General features: G+C 35.8%; 1 protein-coding gene and 1 non-coding gene across 2 annotated transcripts in view; one reads left to right on the top strand and one right to left on the bottom strand.

Moving 5' to 3' along the window:
• Window positions 1–72: 72 nt before the first annotated feature.
• Window positions 73–144, bottom strand: Trnat-cgu. The gene has a single exon. It is a non-coding gene; the product is annotated as a tRNA-Thr (tRNA).
• Window positions 145–2,807: 2,663 nt separating this feature from the next.
• The window catches only part of LOC106102106, a 26,693-nt gene continuing 4,776 nt past the window's right edge, over window positions 2,808–24,724 (top strand). Inside the window, exons 1-4 of the mRNA XM_013281514.1 lie at window positions 2,808–5,888; window positions 5,973–6,229; window positions 20,601–22,516; window positions 22,676–24,723. Of these exons, the coding sequence (XP_013136968.1) occupies window positions 3,030–5,888; window positions 5,973–6,229; window positions 20,601–22,516; window positions 22,676–24,723 (7,080 nt within the window). The 5' untranslated portion in view covers window positions 2,808–3,029. The remainder of the gene's footprint in view (window positions 5,889–5,972; window positions 6,230–20,600; window positions 22,517–22,675; window position 24,724) is intronic.

Below are 24,724 nucleotides of genomic sequence, written 5' to 3' on the forward strand. Positions count from 1 at the left end.
ACTTATTTCTTCTGAATGTAAATATGCTCTAAGAAGGGTATAGCGTTATTAGCAAAATGTTTGTATTTATTGTGCCTCCTGTGAGGATTGAACTCACGACCCCTGGTTTACGAGACCAGTGCTCTACCACTGAGCTAAAGAGGCTGTCATTGTTGACCTCATTCCTAGCTCTCTGTACATTAATGTCTAAAGTAAAATGCCTGAAAAAATATATATAATCAAATAATTTTACCATAAAGTTTTACATGGACATACGATTTTAGGGATTGTAGATTGATTCATACTCATTATCGTCAATGTTCACATTAAAATTTACCGAATTCTGTGATAAAGAAAAAGATAAGCCACCAACATGTAGTGTTTCAGCCAAAAACCCTTTTATAATTTTATCTTGGTCTTCCTGTAAGAAACTACAGTTTCAGCATCTTTTCGTAATTTAAAGATTATCTTGATATAATGCCGAAAGCAATTCATCGATTTTAGTTTTAAAGTAAACCCAAAATGGGATCCTTTTTTTAAAAAAAAAATGTATGTTTATGCTCTACACCGCATATAATGAGCGATTTAAGGTAAATGTAGCTAGCGTCCCACGTCTGATACATACAGTGGGATCATTTCCAAGTAATATTACTTTTCAGATTTCATGAGTTTGTGAAATAACAAGTATAAAATTGTGATTAATGTATTTATTTGCGGCTCTTGCATGCAGGCTGGAGGTGGGCGCATGATTCAAAACCGACTCGCCCACCATAGCCTTTTAAAGGCAGCGAAAGACGGGCCTTGTGCAGCCCACGTCTGGCTTTGGTTAATGTCTGTGAATGTTACCGGTCGTTGTATAATATCTGCTTTGTTTTTAAAAATCGAACATTACGTTCCAATCTTAAAATTCGAAAGTTTTCATGCGGTCGCAAGATAAAAATAATTGAATTACGAAGTCGATTGAATGACTACGAATGTAAAACTTGCTGACTTGTCCTGTCTTTACTTTATTAAGTCTGCTGGTAAATATGTTTTTTATGTACCTTCCTTGCAAATCGTGGGCATATTCGGTATTAACGATGACGTATTATTTAAGTCACAGCATTAGTATTGGATTGTGTGGTCATAGTCATAATTATTAATAACGTACTTTCGAACATCTTCGATTGTAGCTTTTAATGGCAATGAAGCCAATCGCATAAGGGTTAGCATCAGGGTGATCCACTGATCAGTATTAAAGCAGTTAAAAGTTAAAAGTTACAATAAGGTTGACAAAAAATCTCTGCGTAAAAAGTAAACTTCGTTCGTTTTTAGCCTCCAACCACGGTTGGTACCCCGCATTGTCACTAGATGGAACCTCAGGTAAGCCATTTACTATTTGCAACTTCAGTATTTCCGTCGGTTCTCTTTACATTTATCATCATATAAATTTTAATGAAATTGAGAAGCAAAAGGTTTGCGTGGTAATGGACATGTTATGCGACGAGACAATGGGGACATAAACCAGAAAGTGTTAAGAATGAATGGTTACAAAGGAAGAGGAATAAAGTATGGATAAATTGTGTGAAAGAGGGTATGCTTAAGGAAGTGGATTCAGATATGACGACTGGTTGAAATGTATGGAAGAGTAGCATAATGTGCCCACCCTCCGTAAGGGATAAGGGCAAGTTGATGATGACAAATCTTAGTGATTGGTGACGCTTGTTACGTAGAAACAAGCGAAAGTGTAATCGATTAACACGTACTTGACCCAATAAGCATGGAGGTATTAAAAAAGAGGTCATATTTAAATTGAATAAGTCGAGTTAACGAATCTCGTTACCTGGTGCTACAGCGAGCTAAGCCAAATTTAAATGTAAATTTCATGTATATTGTGTCATTACCTCACCGCAGTATGTGGTTCACAGTTGCACACATATATTGTTTTTTACATTCATGTTTTATATAGTAATACAAAATATTTACAGAGTGTGTCAGTACTCCACAATATTTATGGCGTCTATTAGCAAATTATACTTAACGTTTTTGTGGCATTATGAAATAATTATTACACCTGGTGATTGCTTAAATGAAATGCTTTTAAAAGTAATTAGTTTCTAATTTCTCTGTAGGTTGCTAATAATAATTAAAAAGTATTTGCATTAATAATGACTTTGAATATAGCATTTGAATATCAACGCCTAGATATATTTCAGGGGACGACCATTTTGTACACAATAAGGACGGAATACCATTTTGCACAGCTTTGAATTTTTTGTTCCCTTCTTCCTCATCGGTTCATTCATCAAAAATAATAAAAAAAACAATAAAAAATGTACTTGAAATATCAGCAGATTCTTATTAGTTTACTCATACTACTTACTTTTTCAACGACTTCAGATTACCTTGTGCTAGGATTTGGTTCACTAGTAGTCAAATGTCGGGTTTCGAACTCACGACCGTTAATCCGTAACTATAATCAGCTATTGGGATTTGTATTATCCCTTAACATTGTCTTTACTGTAAGCTTTAATAAACAAAATTGCTTTTAGCTTTATTTAGCAATTAATATTTGCTTTTAATTATGTAAAAATATGCGTAACGTGACACTAAAGTTTCGGCCAATTAAGGGGTAAAGCAGAATGTGCCATTTTAGGTATGAGTTCGACTTGACAGCGAGTCAGCTCAGCGCTTACGAGATGTGAGCGCTTACGTGTCGCAAGGTCCGGTGGGCGACGGCGACGGCGACGCGACACACGCCAAGGTGCGAAAGGGGCAACGGGCGGCGGGAGCGGGGCGGGCTCTCGCCTTCTCCGCGCCGCGGCAAGAGCGCAGCAGCCACAGGCCAGGCCATCGACAGCGTACAGACTGCGCGGAACACTCGCGAGCGGCGCGCGCGCATATCCCCGACACGAACGACTCTCGCGACGGTATACATTACATGGCAAAACGCTAATTATTATGTGATAAAGTTTACTTTTTATTTTAAAATATTTAATCGTTACAATTTTAAGAATCTCGTATATTAAGTTTTATATTAGTTTTAACCGCGCGATACAGTGCTAAGCAAAATGACTATAAAAAATAAAAAGACTAAACAAACAAAAGCGTCCGAAGTGACTTCATCTAGTAGTGCGTCGAGCAGTGTTCAGAAGAGCAGCACGTCCACTGTGCAGAAGAGCAGCAACACGCTGCAGAAGGTCAGCTCAACAGGTAAAAAAATTCGCTACATCGATGTAAAGGTCGAGGAGGACGACCCGCTTATGATTACCGATGTAACCGATCACGCTTCCATAACCGGCTCCACAATATCCGAGCATTACAACAGCCATCCGCATTATATTATAACGGAAGCGCCCTCGGTGACTGATTTATCTCAGACAAGATCGCATGAGCATAACATAAGTGACATGGCTCAGTCTACCACTGGCGAGTTCGTCTCAAACTCCATGCTGCAAGAGTCATCATCTGTACATCAGCAGAGCTCAAAGAGCGAGACTATTCAATCTTCATCTACTTCGGTACAACATTCTAATGTCAGTCATAATCAGACATTTGACAGAACCGTGGACTCCTCTATTGAAAATCAAACCCTGAACACTGCTTTTATCGACAGTTCAGCACACAACGCTACAGGATCGAACACCTATACTAGAAGACCTCAGGGCGCGAATGCAACTAATTCTTTGCTTCAATCGGAACGTGATAATGCAACCAATACACAATCCACACAACAATCGTTTATATCTCGTCGAGATATGAAAAACAATTTCTCAAAAATAACTGATAAGAAATTTGTTAACCAACGCGAGAAGGACAGTTATCATTCCCCTGACGGCTCGAAAAGAAGTCAGACCGTTAAATCGGATTCTAGAAATTTTTACGGAGCGGAAGGTACATTAGATCGGACTAATAAAACCACGGAGTTCAGTTCGACAAATCAGACAAGTGAAAATACAAGCAGTAGTGTTACTAAATCGTCATCTTCGTCGTACGTCGTTGAAATCGTTGACGGAAAAGAACGAATTATTGATAGTTCGAAAAGGGAGTGGGGCGATGCTAAAGAGCAGTCATCGAAAGAAGCTTATGCGAGTGTAAGTGGGACCAATGTTACTCCCCAATCCGTTCACAGCCAACAAAATTATGACATGAATTCGAAATATGACACCGGAAAGAATGGTAATCCACCTAAAAGTGAAATGACTATTCGAGAGGACTCGAGACTCGTCAAAGATGGAACTCAAATCTCTTTACACCACAATGTTATTTCACATAAGGACAATCTCCAACAGATTAAGTCGACTCAAGACCAGATGTTGACACGTGACAATGTGCAGAACACTCACGTGACGTCACGTCAGCAGGACAATCTTCAACAGATTAAATCAATTCAAGATCAAATGACTGCTCGAGACAATATCCAGCATACTAACACCACCTCACGGCATCAGGACAACTTCCAACAGATTAAATCAACTCAAGATCAGTTGTCAACCCGTGACAACGTGCACCACACCACCATGACATCTGACGTTTCTAACACTACGCAAAGCAACACAAATATCGTCGAAAGCAGTTCCACCACTAATGAAACTACCAGCTTACAAAGACGCAACCAAAACACCAGGACTGACTCTTCAAACTTCTATGGCTATGATACAACAATCCAAAATGAACTCAGGAAGGTAGGAGATATCTTAGATGTACGAGATACTGATAGCATTAACTTTTCAACGAAAATTCTAAAAAGTAACACCAGTAGCGCTCAGCAGGCATCGACATCATCTTATGTGGTAGAAGTAGTCGATGGGAAGCAAAGAGTTGTCGATAGCTCCCACAGGGAATGGGGTGACAGTAAGGAACTTGCGACCCATGAAAAAAGCCATCACGTCAGTGGCCCTGGGATAAAGCCTGAACATGAATATACTAGACATGTGTTAGATAAAGAATCTTATTATGATACCGGCAAAGATGGTGTACCGAAAAGTGCCACCCATGTTGCAGAAGAATCTGCTTTGTATAGAGATGGCAAAGAAATTGCTTCTACCAGAAATGTATATTCAGGAGATTTTACAAAAAGACCTGCTATTACGGAACCGCCTTCGGGTGGAGTTGATGATCAAGGTAGAATTATAAAAGACTCGACTGACAAGACTGTGTATTCTGATACTCAAGAAGTTACCTCAACCGACAGAAGAACTGATAATCGTGACGTTAAAGATGTAACTAAAACGACTGAGTTTATTACAAAAGAACAGCAAAACCTTACTAAGGAAAGCACTTCAAAAACCACTTCAGAGACTAAAGACACTCTAACCACCTATGAGAGAAGCACGGGAACTTGGAATGGTAAATTTGTGTACGAAACAGATGAAGACAGACCTAAACGCCCTAAAGATATGTCACCGTTTGGTAAGCCGGAGCAACCACGTCACCACCTGAAGCGTCAGGACACACACGATAATATCATATTGACATCAAAAGATATTAAAGACTTCACATCTATAAGTGATCTGCGGAAAATAATCGAGACATCATCTTCAAACAAAGATATTACAGTGAGCAACAAAAATATAGTTATTAGAAGAAATATTGATGATAGAGTACTGAAAGACATTATCGAAACTGTAAAGAAGTACCCATTCAAGAGAATCGACAAAGTGTCCTTTGGCACAAAAATAAACGAGGACGTTAAAGATCTTTATGAAGGTGTAGACACGGAGCAAATAAATGTTGTAAAGACAACCAACGCTGATTTAATTAAAAAGTCATACGAAATTGATAAAACTAGAAGTCAGGTTGAAGTTACACGTTACATAACTGAAAATGGTATTACAAGGAAAGTAACGACCTACGAAGACGCTAAAGAAGACGAGAAAGTGAAAACTGATGTTTTTGTAGACAATAGCGAGTTAGACATCAAAAACTTGGTAAGTGATACTTTGAGTACCTTCATATAAAGCTTTAAATTCCATGTTTGTTCATGTTAGTGATGTTTTAAAATACTTTTTTAGAAGGATGTCCGCACAGTTCGAGATGTACGGGAGTACGACGTCGTAGATCATGCGATCACCGACACCACGAGACAGGACATCGTCACCACCGTTTACGACGAGACCATCATTGATGACAGGAAAACGGTGCGCGACGACAGGACTGTTGTCGAGGAGACCGTCTACATTGACGAGACCAGGCCCAGACACGCCGGCCCTAAGAAACCAGAGAAACCTGTTGTTAAGGAGCAGTGTATCTGCGAAATCTGTACTTGTGGGTGAGTTATAATAATTAATATTAGTTACTAAAAATCACATAGCGAAAAGAATAAGGATATAGATAGATATAAAACTTTTAAAGTCATTCCCACCAAATTCTTGCAAAATGTCAGATAACAATCCAACGTATAAAATATGCTATTAAAATATCATGTTTGGTTACTTTATCTGACAGTGACGTCATTTTAAGCTATCTCAGCCTCTATCAGTCAGTGGTGGGATAAACCCTAAAAGTCTCTGCCCAAGATGAAGTTAGTTTTGGCTTTATGTTTGTTAAATCATATCAAACAAATAAAATACAGTTGGTATTTCCAGTACTGTGTAATAGTTAGGTAATTTATGAACGTAGCTCGTCATAGCTAAATAAGTCTCTATTGTGTCGACCACAGGTCGTTCTGGCAAATTTAAAATTGATGAATGGTCATTACTATATGCGTTACAGTAGAAATATCATACTTGAAACAGCTCTGCTGATATTAATTTGAGAATATATTTATATTAAATTTAATTTGAGGAAAGAAAAATTTGAAAACAATAAACGAATTATCGCGATATTTTTAACTTATCTTGTATGCAGATAATTTTTAATGATAAGATTCATAAGGAGCGGTTACTAAAACTGATATAACAAGGAACATAATACTTTGATAAAATTTTTGTACGATTCAATATTTTTAATGTTTTTCAAACAACGTGATATACATTGAACCAAACGATATAATGTAGTTTCAATGTTCATTTGCTTTTATTGATGTTTTATCGTGTAAACCTCACAATACCTATTTAATGAGTGCTTACCGTATTTAGTCAACCGTATTTGTTTGTGATTAACAATTTTTTTTATGCAGACAAAAAATCTTATGGAAATCTGCGTCTTGTTATCTTTTTTGGCTTAGTTCATTTGATTTCTCTTTTTTACATCAGCCCTTAAAAAATGGAGTAAGGAATGATTAAATTAACATTTTTACAATTTTCCCTTGTCTCATTTGTTTTGCTCAATAAATTGTTATAGTTAAAGTGAACAAATCAAGCCCGTAGTATTTAAGCTTCGTTGTTCCTAATTCGTTAATCTGACTCCGGGCGTCGGCGTCGCTAAATGACGGAGATTACGGACGCCTCTAAACTCTACATCTAAACGATTTTGATTACGTAAGGTTTGGTACTTTACGGTATATGCGTGTTGGCGTCATCCGATATACAAAAGAAGTCACTTTGTCTACAATAATTTTATTATCTGTGCAACAAATGCCAAATAGTTTGTTTTGTTTAATAACAAACGACAAAAATAAACAATAGATCGTGCCAAGTTCATGGTCAACGTTATGAATTAGATTTTTTTAGATAGACACCTCGTTATTATTGTTAATATTTAAACATTTTACGTTTTATACTGTCTCTGCGTTAGAAGAACCCATACTCCATCATGTTATCATGGATTATGTAACCAAAATATTGCGTTAGCGAAAATATTAAAAAAAATCGCAAAGATAACATAATTTTGAAGTAGAACATGTTAAGAAGAGATTAGGTAATGAAATCACTGAATGCCATTTTGCCGTAATTGTATTTGTAAAATTTTTTTCGCCATAGTAAATTGCATGCCGTGATAATAGATTGTTTTGGCTCAATGCCTTGCCTGGCTAATCTAATATCTTTCGTTTTCGAATGTTCGACCTTCAATTGTTATTAAGTAACACACACCGAATGAACAATCCACTTCTGTGTTCAAGATATGTGAACTATTAAATTTGTCTACTTATAATTCCCAATAAATGAGATCTTAATGTCTGTCGTTAACGTCAGAAGTGGTAGGCGATTGCCTTATGGTAGATATGAGTAATACCGAAGCAGTAATGGTTCTGTTCAATCCTTATGCGGATGCGTAGGAGTTTATCGAACTGAAAGCTATTAACATCGCCCTCAATACCAGACTCGTTTAGATAGTCTGACAATTCCAAGCCGACCATACCATCTAAAAACAGCTGTGATAATTTGGACGAATGTCTTTGTAAAATAAGTCATAACTCTGGGTTTTCACTACAGTCCAACAACATTGTTCTCTCTCTTAAATTCTTTGAAAAATAATGAGATAACAATACTTTTTTCTACGAATGTTTAGGCAATGGAAGTTCACGGTAAACTACCAAAGTTCAAAATACCTTTGTCGTTTGACGTTTTAAAAATGAACACTCATGCTATTGATAACAATGTCTTGCGTCTTTCCCGTAATAGGTTATCGCATACACAACAAATATTTGAAAGCATAGACAATTGTTTATCTTTGAGGTTAGGTGTATAGACGGCTTGTGTACACATAAATATTTCATTTAACAAATCATTCGGACTTCCGTATGATGTCATATCTTTGCTTTGTTTTTTCCTTATACCTAGTTAGAAAAATAACTATGTATGTATGTATATATTAAGAAATAGTACTAAAGGGCAAATATGCCAAATATTGGAACACTTATACTTAGCATCTATCCTTTTACTATTACTTTTCCTTTGATTCGCTTTGGAAAGACAGAGACAACAATGTTTTTATACAAACCCCGAAAATGCCACGTATTTTTTTCCAAATACATTTAAATACTAGCTTTCGCTCGCGACTCCGCCAACAAGTAAAAAAAATGTAAGAATCTTACGTGTTCCTCCAGACTGTGCTCTATATCTATGCCAGATTTCATTCGATTGAATAGAAAAGTACCTATAACTACATGAAATAATAGTTTATCTTCTTTACACATGATAATACAAAGTAGAAAGAATGTAAAAACTACTATTTCTTATGTTTATTGTTCAGTCGTTGCCAAGAGTCCTTGAGTGAGGTCGACCTGACATACCGTGTTACGGACGACGTACAGACTTGAGTACACTTTACATCGGCCCGTAAATTACTGTCGGAAATTATTTACGCACTATACCTTTGATTTAAAACATAACAGCAATATGTGAGATTCAAAACGATATTGAAAAAAAGCTAATTATTTTTTAAAACTTATAGTACTAATTGTTTATCTTTATTATTTTTTTTAAATACCTAAGAATTTTCTAGGAATTACTATTGGATATGGTTTTCTAGTAATTATTAGTTATTACTAATAGCATAGTTGAATGTTCATACAATTGTACTATTAAAAAGAACTTGTTAGAAACCATCTGCCTTTAAAAATGACAAGACAGGTGTTTACACTTATTATTACCATTATTATTTTTAGCTATTCCAAAAGTTTAACACGTGAATAATGACGGAATACTTTCATGAATTACGGTTTGTTACATTTACGAATTTCACGTTTGAGTTTTTGTTTATCTGTAGCTACGAACAGGTTTTATCGTAATGTATTCGTGTGAAGTAACTCGACGTCGGGCAATCTTAATTCGTACCTCATCGCGCCTGGCACTTACACTTGCATTCTAATCCTTAACTAAAATAATCTACTTTTAGGTTGCAAATTAGATTGACTATGTGATATATGTGACTAGTGCTCCAGCACGGGTATCATAAGATTCAAACATAATAACTGTTCTGAGTGGCGAGCATGACAAGCGGGCCATCTATTCCGAGCAGTTTTACAGTTTGGATGGCACTATAGCGGATAATAAAACTCTTTTTACTTGTAGGTTCACATACTGAAATTATGTGCCTACATAACTTTTTGTAGGTTAATTTTGAATAATAATGCAAATCCCTTATAAAATCTTGTCTTTTTGATTGACTTCCCAAAGGAAGGAGGTACTCAATTCGTCTGGTTTTTCAACGTTTAAGTTCACAGTTATTTGTTATATGTAATTCTATAAAAAAAAATCCCCTAGCCTTGTAAACACATATTTAAAAATAAACGTAAAACGAAATAAAATAAAGTCGTATGAATCAGATTTGTCGTGTACCGATTGTGTAACGTGTTTGTGCCCGCAGTTCCGTCTAATCAACCTGTTTAATAAGACCGAATAGAGTTAACCTATTTGCGGTCTGAATGCGTTTGTGCTCACTATTGGCTTTCACATTCTATTCAACTTGTCAACATCATTTTACACTAATTGATGCTTTGATTACGTATTTTTTTAATGAATGACAAAAATATTTTCTTAGAGCGTGCGCACACCTGAAAATAAACTATCACAACTGTTCAGTCTCGCTTTGATTCCTTTGATCTTATAGAAGTGTGGTCACTACTGGATTTTTAGGTGTGCAACTAAATAGTTGATTTAGCTGCGAAACAATTGACAGTCGCACAACTATTGTGCGACGTTTTAATTGAAGGTGTGTGCCTTTTACATGCAATTCCTGTCGTTTTCTTTGAAATACAGCAATCTTTTTTACGGGTACTTTGGCAACAGATGTCCAAAGTTTAAGTACTCATTTATTCTTTAGAAAATTAAATAACACTTGGCCAACACTACAGTTATCTTAAACTGGTCTCCAAGTTAATCCTGCAATCAGGTTTTTAATTTATTCATATTAGAAATTTAGAAGAAAACTTGATTTGTCTAGGATTGTTAGAAAGTAAAGCAAGTTAGTTTAACTATGTGCTAGAGGTAGTAGTTATTTCTCGTATTTAAATTGTCATGTAAAATAACGTTTACATAATAATTTATTTCTTTATATTAAATTTCAACGAAATATTACGTATAGAAATAGTAAAAATGGATTATTTTGTTTATGCTACGATATGTTTGAACATAAACAGCTATTGGAAATAGAATAAATATCCACAATGAATAATAAACGACATTTAGATCACGTTTATTTTTATTTTTGTCGTATGGTAATCAATTTACTCATTGCTTTAGTCAGTAAATTGTTTGCGTCCATTAGCGGTAAAGTACATTATTTATATCTTCTTGGTTTATACATAAACTATAGTGTTTATAATTTTATAGGTTATAAAACAACGATCCTTAAAACAAAGTACCTCAGAAGGATAAAATAGGGTGAAAATTTGCAAACTTATGATCATATTTCAATTTAAAGAGTAATTGAAATAAGAAATAACATTATCTAGCTGCGTATTTTCATATTATTTAATAGAGGGTTTTCCTACTGTTTTTTAACAAACAATTAATTATTAATATTGGTCGTAACAATAGTTTTAACTTAGTCATGAGGTGTATGAACCTATTAATACGAAATTATTTATGACTCCTCTTATCACTGACCATTATGTGTCATTGCTTCAATAATTTCATGTCTGGTTGACGGATTTTAACAGAATTGTGACGTCTTTTATATATCTTTCGCCCCCCGTCCGAAATTAAAAAATAAATACCCTATGGGTTCTTCCAGACTATCCTCTACAGCTATACCAAATTTTATCTAAATCCGTTCAGCCGTTTAGGCTACAAACTCTAACTCTTATAACATTAGTAAGATCTCGACAGTCAAAATCCACAGTGGTCATTTAGGAATTCTTTAAATAAAACATCTAAACATAGATATTTTACGCTTTTTATAAGTCGTTTGTATATGTTATGTGACCATAGACACCGGGCAGTTGTACTCATGTGTGTCGACAGGTACTACACTACGAACGTGTTCAACAGCATGACGGATTGCTATTGTGTATTGCAACACTGTAGCAGAAACGCCTTTGTATGCTCATGTTTGTTGGCTCATTCACAAAGCGAAGTATTGACCAATTTCTATCAATCGTCTTAATTGTTTATTGCACAAACAAAAACGAACTTTGTTTTATTGACTACATTTCAAATCTATACTAATGTTATAAAGAGAAAAGATTTGTATTTTTGTATGTATTGAAATAACTCAAAAACTACTGAGTCGATTTTAATAATTCTCTCATCATTACAATGGTCATTTATCTGTGAGTAACAAAGACTATGTTATGTTTTATGTTATGTTGATTATTTTTGTCAAAAACTGTTTTTTTTCTGACTCTTCCCTTGTGTTGTTATTCTATTTGATTAAAATATTGTTTTCTTTTCATGTACGATTTTGCATGTCAGAAATATAGTTAGTTAGTTTTATTTCCCAATTAAAGCATTGTTTGGAAATACGATTTAACTTTCAAATGACTATAGCTTGTCGATGTATGGACACCAATTGAATACTAAATAGTTAGTATCGTTATGTTATAAAATTTCACTGTTAAAGTTTGTAAATGTTCATAGCGCATTGTCACATGCCTAGCTTTGTACGTGATTAGATTTATGTGATCCTAGGTGTCCTAAGCATTCAGCGCACGTAGAACCCCTAGGGTATACATGTAAGATAGCCGAATACATTTATTCTGTACCCTTTATAGGATGCGAAACAATTAAGACTAATTATAATAGACGTGGCATTGTTGTGTTGCAAGCCAATATATTTAGGTTATGTTAGTTTTTTTTAAATAGTAGAATGTGATAATCAGCGGAACATCTATAATATTTAGATATTATTTCTAAGTCCTTTAGATAGTCAATTAAAGACTCTATATTTTATTTTTTGCCTTTTTGAATAGGAAAACATATTTAAAAATAGTTATGTATTTAATTATACGTCTACAACATTACACATACAAACGTATTCAGTTGAATAAAATTATAAAATTGTTTATATGTAACTTAACAATGATCTGTCTTTCAGAATAACCTTGACTCTGTCCCACGGTCATGAACGTGAAAATGAGTCAAATCTTTTTATTTATTTGATATTTTAACTCATTCGCTCATACATTTCGATGAATTTGTTTGCGAAACGTGGCATCGCTCGCTTTTTATACATGTATAAACATCACGACTCGCCGCGTCGACGATACCGAGAAATTTGTAGCGCGATTTACAAGTATTGTATGCAAATTTTGAGTGGGAGCGTTCCGCGAGACGGGGCCAACTTTTACCCACATCATATGGCTGTACCGCAGATTATACACAAAGTGATTCTGATTAAAAAAAAAGATACAGATCTCCTTATAAGCTTTAAAAAAAGTAAAAAAAGATTCTATTCCCTAATTTGAGATTGATTGGGTAATTCCGCGTCGTAGTTAAATGAAAGTTGTTTTTATGTTTTCGCAATTCAAAGTCTTAATATTATATTTTTTTTCTGTATATAATTTTGCTAATAGTGAGAGTCCAACATGTTGAACGAATAAGGTTATCACATCATGACATTAGCTACAATAAACATCTTGTGCTATAAATGCCATTGCATCTCGCCACTTGTGTACACAACTCTACTGATATCATCAGCGTGTTCTCTAATGTGAACAATAAGCAAGTCTGTCGGTCCATCTCGCCCACTCGTTGCCTCAATTGAAAAATCTACTTCGTCTTTAAATTGACCTTAACATCGCCTTTAGAAATTGTTGAACGATCTCAATCTTTATTGCGTCTTCCACGTATGGAATTATATCATGTTTGTTTACTTTAAAAATAGCATTCTATTCTTTTTAGAACAAGAGTAAAAAAAAACAATGCTGTAAATAGCTCCGCTGCATTAGGCAAAATTAATATACACCTATGCAGACTATGTGATATTAAAATAAAAAAAAATACAGGCGAATTGATAACCTCATTTATTTGGAAAATCGGTTTAACTACCATTGGTAACGAAAGTTTGGAGTGTTATACCGTAACGTAGCCTAAGCCGCGATAATTTCTTGTTTTATAGTCCCTATTGAAACGGGCAACCGATATAAATAAAGTACCACAGCATTGTATGATTTGTCTACACTCTGTATGTCATCTTATCTTTGTGAGAGCAGTAAAAGCCGGGGCATTGTAAATAAAATCGGTGCGTCAATTAGAAAGATACGAGTGTGAGTGCCAGGCTCGAGCTCGAGGCTCGACCTCAGCGGTATATTCGCGGCGGTGATCTCATAGCGCCCACTACGTCCTCGCTTAAACTCGTTTCTTATACTTGTTTACTTGCGTTCATAACAGCGCGGTTTTTGAAGGCGGACCGACTACACCGAATAAGGCAGTATTTCGTTTTTTTCTGGAGACAACTTTAACTGCATTTTGAATGATTTCCTTGCAACCCTCGATGTTATAATATATGTCCTTTACTTGATTCTAACTTGATGAAAGCCTGTAAAGAATCAGAAGAATGATTCTCATTCCAGCAAAAATAACATCTTTATAAATGTTTTTTTTTTTTTAATTCTGTTTTGTTATTGTTTCTTACTAAATCATAACAAAGTGTTGCATTTAAAAACGAATCCATTTTTAATTGATTTAGTTATAAATTAAGCGATAGGCTGGTATGTAGTTACATTATACGCTTGTAAAACATTTGATATTACATCTCTACCGTGTCTGCCATTTTGCGTTACAAATTCATGAATTCTTATCACGCGCGTTAAACCTTGAAAGCGATTATTTACGTCAAAGCGACAGATGAATTCATCGCATTTTCTGCATTCCGTGACTTTCTTATTACCACTTTATTTGAATACTACCTGTTGCCCGCGACTTCATCCACGCAAAATTACGATAATAAAGTAGCTTATAATATGCATATCTATGTCATCTTCCCGAAATCTAGCATTTTTCTTTAGATATTATAAACAGACAATCCAATTTTATTATATGTATTGATGGAAACATTGATAAAAAGCTGACGTCACCGACGTGACGTGTACAAAGAAATAAAGTTACCTTATTACCTGCTTCAAAATTGTTTAAAGTTATTATTTATTCAGTAAAATTCAGGAAGCTATCATATGGATACTGAATATGGTTACGAAATGTCTGGTGACAGAACAAATATGGCGTCGCTAAAGAACGACCCAAATGACGCTGGAAAGTTGCTGCCCGTCGACGCCTAAAATGGCGCGCCAACCGCCAGCTAGCTACTATGGTTCCTTTCAAGTATTTAGGTCTTTGCGAGAAGACATTTCTTTGTATAATGTGTATAAGGAAAACAATTTAACTCGTATTAAACAGATGTTATAACCTCAATTACAGAACTCTCTAGAGAACAATATAAATCGACTAATAACGATATATAAAATATACTGGGAACTACATTATACTACTTACCGTCTTATGGTCTTGTCTAGTTCAGGATCCCGAATCTAGTCGTTACCTACACCAGACATCAAAGTTGGACAATTATCTTAAGAAAGTTTTAACAAAACAATATCAGACGCTTCTCTACTGCATACTAATATTTTATTTATATTACACTGTTATGATTTGTTATTAGCATGTAACGAACGTGGTAAGCATACATAATGACAGTCGTATCCTTTTACGATGCCGCTAGGATTATTACTTACCTACCGTTAGTACTTGCCTTACCACAAGCAGGTCGATTTGATATCATGTAATTACATACTACGTATTGTAATTGGTAATTTTATTTAAGAAGTATATAACAACATTTTATTTCTGTTGTTTTCTAAGATAATGTGAAGGAGAGCAATATTTTGCACTGGTACTCACCGTAACTGTTTACGTTTATAAGTAACGCTTTATTTATACTCTTTTATGAATCGTCACCTTGTTAAATAAATCATGATCGTGTTACCAACACAATATTTCTCGATTTTTCTCCTTCTGTGGAAAATTTTATTAAACCAAACAGTTTATTTTGTAGACAAAATTAAAAACATCTGATACTCAAATCTATGGGCTAACTGAACGTTAAGATTGAGTTAATTTTTTTAAAAAATTTGATTATAATAACCAGTGTTATAAATTGTTCGTGTTTTAATTTTCTTAACTTAGATTTAATTATTCGACTTTTTTCTAGAACCATGGGATTTAAAACATTACGACAAGACCAACGCTATGTTTTAGTTATTTTTCTTTGTAAAGTATATTTTGGCTATACAATAAGTTCCAATACAGATATAATAAAAATCATGTAGGTGTAAGAACTGTTAGACAGGCCGTCACTAATGCCAATGTTGTAGAAGGTCGTCGACCATATGGCTGCAAACGCCGCGCATGACACTATCTCTCTATTCATAAAATTACTACGATTTGTTACATAGAAACCTTCCAATTTTTTCATCGTTTTGAATAAGAAATAAAAAATGCTATAAGCGCTAAGTACTTAAATATTCATTTCTCTTTCATATGAGTTTTGTTAAGGTCAAAAAGATCACCTTTGTAGTATAACTGAGAGGTTATATAAAAGGTCAACGATGTGGGAATGTTTCAAGATTGTTAAAATGGAATATACTTTAAGTGGAATATATTTTCAGTTATTGCGTAATTAAATTATTCTCATATTACTGACATTTAATACAAAAATACTATAAACAATGATATTGGCCTCTACACAGGACTGATACGGTAATTTGTAAAGAAAATTTTCAATTTATTAGTTACAAGATTTTTAGGTATACTTAAACATGTATCATTTAGGAATAATTCATTCATCGAATTTCTAAAAACTCGACTTTGTTAGTGAAGACCAAAATTAGACATGTCCAGTCTATAATCGTTTACAGATCATCCGCAAATAAAAACTCAGAAGTATTTATTTGTAAGATTTAGTTAATGTTTGAGTTATCGTGTTCATATTGGCTTGATACATGACGTCATAATTGCATATAAAAAGCCCACGCTAAATATGAACGGCCAACATAGCCGATTACGGTGATGCCATAATTTCAAATTACTTCCTATGCTTGATTATTTCGTACTTGAAAAACTTGAATAGGCGGATCACCTTGACAGTCTTGGCAATTGCAAAAAATGCATCGAAAACAAATTGGTTTGTTAATGTTTTACAATTTCTGTAATTATATTTCGTATCTGATTTATGATAAATCCAAAATGTTGAACAATTGTTGCCTTTTGTAAAAAAAAGCACTTCTTAACACGTTCAATGCCGTAACGATTTTTACCTATTAAAATAAACTCGCAGCTAGCATCGAACGTGTCAAAAACTAGCAATCTTAGCAACACAACTTTAATAAGTTATAGAGGGATTTATTTAAGCTGCTTTGAATATGATAAGTGGTTAAGTTATAAGCTGAAGAAATTATGTTAAGTTATCTAATAAATATTTAAATTCGAAACCAATCTATTCTAATATTATAAAGAGGAAAACTTTGTATTTTTGTATGTATTGAAATAACTCAAAAACTACTGAGCCGATTTTAAAAATTCTTTCAGCGTTAGAAAGGTAATTTATATGTGAGTAACATAGGCTATATGTTTTTTTAATTTCACGCGGACGAAGTCGCGAGCAACAGCTAGTATACAATTATGGACGTAATGAAAATTTATTGCTAAGCTTTTTAAGTTCAGATTATAGCTAAAAATGACAAATGTAACCCGCTTTGAAAATAAACTAACAAAAACATTAGTCAAGTATAATTAAATGTATCATTATTATTGGATTTACAAAAAGCTAATTATTTTTGTAAATAAATCTCGTTATGTGATTTTTGAATCATCGGAATTCTGTGTAATATTTGAGTGGAGTCGAGTCGACGGTTGAGTAATCGTCCCAATATAGAGAACATCTTCGATCCCGTCAGCGCTTGCTTAGTCGTGACTCAAGCTGCAACAACAAATGCTTTATTCATACCACATGCAAATTGCAGCAATATACAGAGAACTGGAATTTCTATTAAGATCTAAATATCAACTTTCTTATCCAAGTTAAAGGCACATAAAACATTTTTAGGGAGAAAAATTATAAAACAATGTAAACGTTTTGCGTCCATTAATATTTCTAGATCTTGTGAAATATATTCCAGAATGTTCTCCCAATGATATCATGTTTCTTTTTTACTAATCGCTAGTTTTCATGCGAACCTGCGACTTTAGAGAAACCAAAACTAAATATTAGAATTCAGAGATTTCAATTCTTCACTTTTCATTGAATAAACACTTTTTACTTTTGTCAATGCAAACGTAAACATTATAAACCGAACGACCTATATACAAATAAGGATAAAAACAACATGAAGTTTTTCAATGAGGTAATTTCTGTATAAGCAACAAGGGCTTCTGTGAACACGCCGGCCGTGACATATCTGAGAATATTGTTCTGACTCACATGACCTTACAAGACACACGGTTTGTAAGAGAAAACTCATTATGCATCTCGTGAAAAATATGTTATATTTATGCCTTACAAGTAAATGTCCTGTATATAAAATATATAAAAATAAATAAATGAAGAATTCTAAGCGGACAAGGATAACATTAATATTTTATTTTTCTATTAAACATTTGCATGTATGTTTCTGCATAACAACGATGATGTCATCTTATTTATGACTAGCTGTTGTTCGCAGCTTCCCCCGCGTGAAATTAAAAAATATAGCCATTGTTACTAAGTGGTAACGTATCTTTATAATGGTGAAAGAATTTTTGAAATCGACCCAGTAGTTTTTGAGTTATTTCAATACATAGAGAAATACAAATCTTTTCACTCTATAATATCTGTATAGACTACATTTTATTCTAATTAATTCTGGGATCTACACTAGCCAAACTTGCAAGACAAGGCAATGAAAGCTTATTCAGAAAGTCGCTGTGTCATCAATAGGTCTAATTCAAATTGCGTCGTATTTGACATAGTCATGTTTTTGCATTTCTGTTATTGACTTAACCAATTAGGTTACATTTATTGCAACAAACCGGATATTCCTTTTAACGTCATAATAGATAATCTAATAAACATATACAAATGCATTTCCTATTCAAATAATTAACATAACAAACTAAAATCAATAATTTAATAATCAAACAAGAAATATTCTAAATAATATACTAAAATATTAAAGTAACGTGAATGGAAAGAAAAAAATGTTCCTACGATTTTCGTAGAAAACCTTCGTTCTACAGACTGGGTGTAATTATGTAGGATGTGTTTGTTGCGCGTTGCTATGCGACCGTTTACAATAGCTAAGGGCTTTCAATTATCTATCACGTCGATACTGAAACGAAGCTTTTTGATAACGATTATCTATATTTTACACTGATATTGTCGATTCTGAGCTAAATTTGTAGAAGATTTTTTAATATCATTCTCATTTTACTTTTGTTTTTTTTTTATAAATTCAAATCTCTTCTAGACATTTCTACGGATACAAAGAAATCATCCTTTTCGTACTAATGAAGATATCTTGTTACCCAATAAAAACTATAGGCCTAAGTTAAATGAGAACGGCGCTGGTGTAATGAAGGGTTCATTGTGTTCCTTACGATTGCCTGAGTCATAGCTAAATCTGGAATGCTACTGCCGCCTACTTAACCCCTTTGCTTCGCCTTTGTGCATCAGACGATCTTAAAGTTTCATTGCAGTAATAAATTACTACGACTTTGTTTAATTTATGTATTACCTAGTTGTTAAAAAATAAGGAGATGAGTTGTTATTTACATAGATTTCTATCGTTAAACGTAATTTTAAATATTACATACCTAGATAGAATATTACATACCTAGTACGTTTAGTAGTACAAAACCAATATGTTTAAAGATAAATACATAAGGACTTTGTTAAATCATTCTAATATTATAAATGCGAATGTTTAGAGGCTTGGATGAATGTTTGTTAGCGTTTGTAACCTAAACGGTTGACCGGATTTTGATACAATTTGGTGTAGACGTAGAGGATAGTCTGGAAGAACACATAGTCTATTCACTTTTGTTTTTTTAAAATATAATGCGGATGGAGTTACGGGCGAAAGCTAGTATTTAATAAATGTAATAAACAGTTGCTATAGAAACAAAATCCTATCGATTAATTCCCCGTTTTCAGGATTTAAATCTGAAAGATTTGTTATTGATGTTAATGAAAAGTATATGCATATGAAGTTGTTTGTTAAAACTGTTTATTCTTTTTATCATAGATCGCGGATAAAAAAATCCTAGTAAGTAGTTGCGTGAGAAATTTTAGAATGCGAAGGCGAATCGTGCGGCAGTATACAACGCGCGTTTGTGTTTAACGGAAGGCTCACAGAATAAATGATTCCGGTCTTAGGATAGAAAAAAAAACGTTAAAAGATTAATTACAAGTTACAGACGAAGTTAAGTATAAAAGTGATACAATAATGTATTCCCATTGTTTAAAAAATTAGGACTTAAAACGGTGAAAGCAATGGGTTGTAAATTCAGCGTAACAAGAAATTATTTTAAATACGGTCATCAAAAAAATAATATGCAATTGCCTTTTAAAAAGTGTGAGATAATAGTACCAAATGAGATTTATATAGCTAGTATAGTGTGTCGTTGTTAACGAAGTGGAGAGATGTGAGCGAGATGGATGCAAGTTATGGCCGGGTCGCTGATGCTGCCGCCTTTGCCGCTGCCCCGACGATTCCCAATTTATCTACATCCTTATCGTTTCAAAAGGTGTGAATGAATGTTAGGTTATAAGCTTTTTATTACTTAATCAAATCTATGAACAAGAATATTGTGATTTTATTTATATATTTTTGTAAATGTTTCCAGGCGCCACCGTTGCCCACACAACGATGTCCCGGAGCCATTGTTCGATGTGGAGCACACGACGAGCGTGGTTTCCGCATACAAACAAGATTACGACGAGAAACATGTCAGTCGTACTACTGCCGTTCATCACGAAGACCATCTCCGTCTTGAAGGAGACTTTCAAGAACCGGAGCGGCCTCGCTGGCAGCCTGTTGAACGACCGAAAGCTACAAAGCCGGAGGATAACCTTAGACCAGAAGGAGAATTTGAGAGACGTCGTCCTGAAGAATGGAAACCAGGCGAGAGGGCACCTGTTAGACGCCCCGAAGACAATTTAAAACCTGAAGGGGATTTCGAAAGACGGGAGCCCAAAGAATGGCAACCTGGTGATCGCACTCCAATTCGTCGACCTGAAGATAACTTGAAACCTGAAGGAGAATTTGATACTCCTTCAAAAGAGCCATGGAGACCGGCTGAAAGGCAAAAACCGAGAAAACCAGAGGATAATTTACGGCCTGAAGGCGACTTTGAAAAACGCCAACCGGAAGATTGGCGTCCCGGTGAAAGAGCTCCTGTACGGCGTCCCGAAGATAACTTAAAACCTGAGGGTGACTTTGAAAGCAGAAGGCCGCAGGAATGGGCACCTGGTGATAGAGCTCCTGTGCGCCGTCCAGAAGACAACCTTAGACCTGAAGGTGACTTTGAGAAAAGGAGACCAGAAGAATGGCGTCCAGGAGATAGGGCTCCTATACGTCGGCCCAATGATAATCTCAGGCCCGAAGGCGAGTTTAACACGCCTGAAAAAGAGTCTTGGCGACCAGCTGAGCGTCCTACACCTAAGAAACCTGTTGATAATTTAAGACCTGAAGGTGAATTTGAAAAACGTCAACCAGATGATTGGCGCCCAGGTGATCGTGCACCAGTACGTCGTCCAGAAGACAATCTTTATCCTGAAGGGGACTTTGAAAAACGAAGACCTGAAGAATGGCGCCCTGGTGATAGGGCCCCCGTTCGTCGACCGGATGATAACTTGAGGCCGGAAGGTGAATTTATGACTCCAGAAAAGCAACCTTGGAGGCCGGCAGAAAGACAAAAACCTACAAAACCAGAAGATAATTTAAAACCAGAGGGAGATTTTGAGAAAAGGAAACCCGAGGAATGGCAACCGGGAGATAGGGCACCAGTACGTCGCCCGCATGATAATCTTAAACCCGAGGGAGATTTTGAAACACCTGAAAAAGAACCATGGCGGCCAGCAGAAAGGCAAAAACCGAGAAAACCAGAAGATAACTTGAAACCAGAAGGAGAGTTTGAAAAAAGGAAACCCGACGAATGGTACCCAGGCGACAGAGAACCGATGAGGCGTCCGAAAGACAACCTTAGACCTGAAGGAGAGTTCGAGAAGAGGAAACCTGAGGAATGGCAACCGGGAGATAGGGCACCGGTGCGACGTCCGCATGATAATCTTAAACCCGAGGGAGATTTTGAAACACCTGAGAAAGAACCTTGGAGGCCAGCGGAAAGGCAGAAGCCAAAAAAACCAGAGGATAACCTAAGGCCAGAGGGAGATTTCGAAAAACGTAAACCTGAAGAGTGGCGTCCTGGTGAAAGAGAACCGGTTCGACGACCTGAAGACAATTTAAAGCCAGAGGGCGAGTTTACAACACCGAAGAAAGATGAATGGAAACCCGCCGAAAGACCGGTACAAAAGAAACCTACAGATAATCTTAAGCCTGAGGGAGACTTCGCAAAACGCCAACCAGAAGAATTTGTACCAGCCGAAAAATCTATTGTTAAAAAACCGAAAGATAATTTACGCCCCGAAGGCGAATTTACTACTTGGAGAACCATAGAAGAAGATTATAAAGTAGTTACTGGAGAAAGGGCAGAAATTATAAGACGTACGGACAACATTATAGTGGAAGGTGAATTTACAGGTGAGCAAGATATATTATTTTCTTAAAATATTAAAAAAAATTAAAACAATTTAAGATAATTATCAATTTAAAATTATTAATATGTATACATTAATTATATATACATTAACTTTATTTCGCAACAACTACTAGTTAATATTTTGATTGATTTATTTACAGATACCACCACATCGAGAACAGAGTACACTGTGAAACCTGTTGATAGACCAAAACCGGTACGACGAAACACTTGGACGAAAATAGAAGGAGACATGATAACCGACACTACTTCAAAATCTGAATTTATTGATTACACTGATACTGTCGAAAGAACTACCTTAGTTACTCGAAAAACCGACAATTTAATAAGAGAAGGTGAAATAGAATTTATAACTTCTAATCAAAGTGATTATACGGAAAAAAATACCATTGTTGAACGTCCTCATCGTCGTCGAACATGGACAAAGGAAGATTTTGAGAAGTTTTACTCCACAGAAAATGTAGAAACAGTTACGACATCACAGGAAGAGTATAAAACACATGAAACAATTGATGTTAGGCAAAAGAAAATTAAACCCAGTGATAACTTAAAACCAGAGGGTGATTTTGAAACACCACAAATAGACGAATGGCGACCTGCCGAAAGACAAAAACCCAAAAAGCCGCAAGATAATCTGAAGCCAGAAGGTGAATTTACGACTCCTAAAAAAGATGAGTGGAAACCCGCTGAACGTCCAACCCAAAAGAAACCCCAAGACAACTTAAAACCTGAAGGTGAATTTGAAAAACCTAAGCATGACGAGTGGCGTCCGGCGGATAGACCAACTGCTAAAAAGCCAGTAGACAACTTACGGCCTGAAGGTGAATTCACAACTCCTGAAAAAGATCAATGGCGACCCGCTGAGCGTCCGACACAAAAAAGACCTAAGGATAATTTGAAACCCGAAGGTGATTTCGAACAACCTAAGCATGATGAGTGGCGTCCAGCTGATAGACAAACACCGAAAAAGCCACAAGACAATTTGAGACCGGAAGGCGAATTCACAACACCTGAAAAGGATCAATGGAGACCTGCTGAACGCCCGACGCAAAAAAGACCTAAGGATAATTTGAAACCCGAAGGTGATTTCGAACAACCTAAACATGATGAGTGGCGTCCGGCGGATAGACCAACTGCTAAAAAACCAGAGGACAACTTAAAGCCTGAAGGTGAATTCACAACTCCTGAAAAGGATCAATGGCGACCTGCTGAGCGTCCGACGCAGAAGAAACCAAAGGATAATTTGAAACCCGAAGGTGATTTCGAACAACCTAAACATGATGAGTGGCGACCAGCTGATAGACAAACACCGAAAAAGCCACAAGACAATTTGAGACCGGAAGGTGAATTTACAACACCTGAAAAGGATCAATGGAGACCTGCTGAACGCCCGACGCAAAAGAGGCCTAAGGATAATTTGAAACCGGAAGGTGAATTTGAGCAACCCAAACATGATGAGTGGCGCCCAGCTGATAGACCAACTGCTAAAAAACCAGAAGATAACTTACGGCCTGAAGGCGAATTCACAACTCCTGAAAAGGATCAATGGCGTCCTGCTGAGCGTCCAACGCAAAAAAGACCTAAGGATAATTTAAAACCCGAAGGTGATTTCGAACAACCTAAACATGATGAGTGGCGTCCGGCGGATAGACCAACTGCTAAAAAACCAGAGGACAACTTAAAGCCTGAAGGTGAATTCACAACTCCTGAAAAGGATCAATGGCGACCTGCTGAGCGTCCGACGCAGAAGAGACCTAAGGATAATTTGAAACCCGAAGGAGAATTTGATCAGCCCAAACAAGATGAATGGCGTCCAGCTGATAGACAAACACCGAAAAAGCCACAAGACAATTTGAGACCCGAAGGTGAATTTACGACACCTGAAAAGGATCAATGGAGACCTGCTGAACGCCCTACGCAAAAGAAGCCTAAGGATAATTTGAAACCGGAAGGTGAATTTGAGCAACCCAAACATGATGAGTGGCGCCCAGCCGATAGACCAACTGCTAAAAAACCAGAAGATAACTTACGGCCTGAAGGCGAATTCACAACTCCTGAAAAGGATCAATGGCGTCCTGCTGAGCGTCCGACGCAAAAGAGACCTAAGGATAATTTGAAACCCGAAGGTGATTTCGAACAACCTAAACATGATGAGTGGCGTCCGGCGGATAGACCAACTGCTAAAAAAC

This window comes from Papilio polytes, unplaced genomic scaffold, assembly GCF_000836215.1.
Source record: "Papilio polytes unplaced genomic scaffold, Ppol_1.0 DF823923.1, whole genome shotgun sequence".
NCBI classification, from domain to species: Eukaryota; Metazoa; Arthropoda; class Insecta; order Lepidoptera; family Papilionidae; genus Papilio; species Papilio polytes.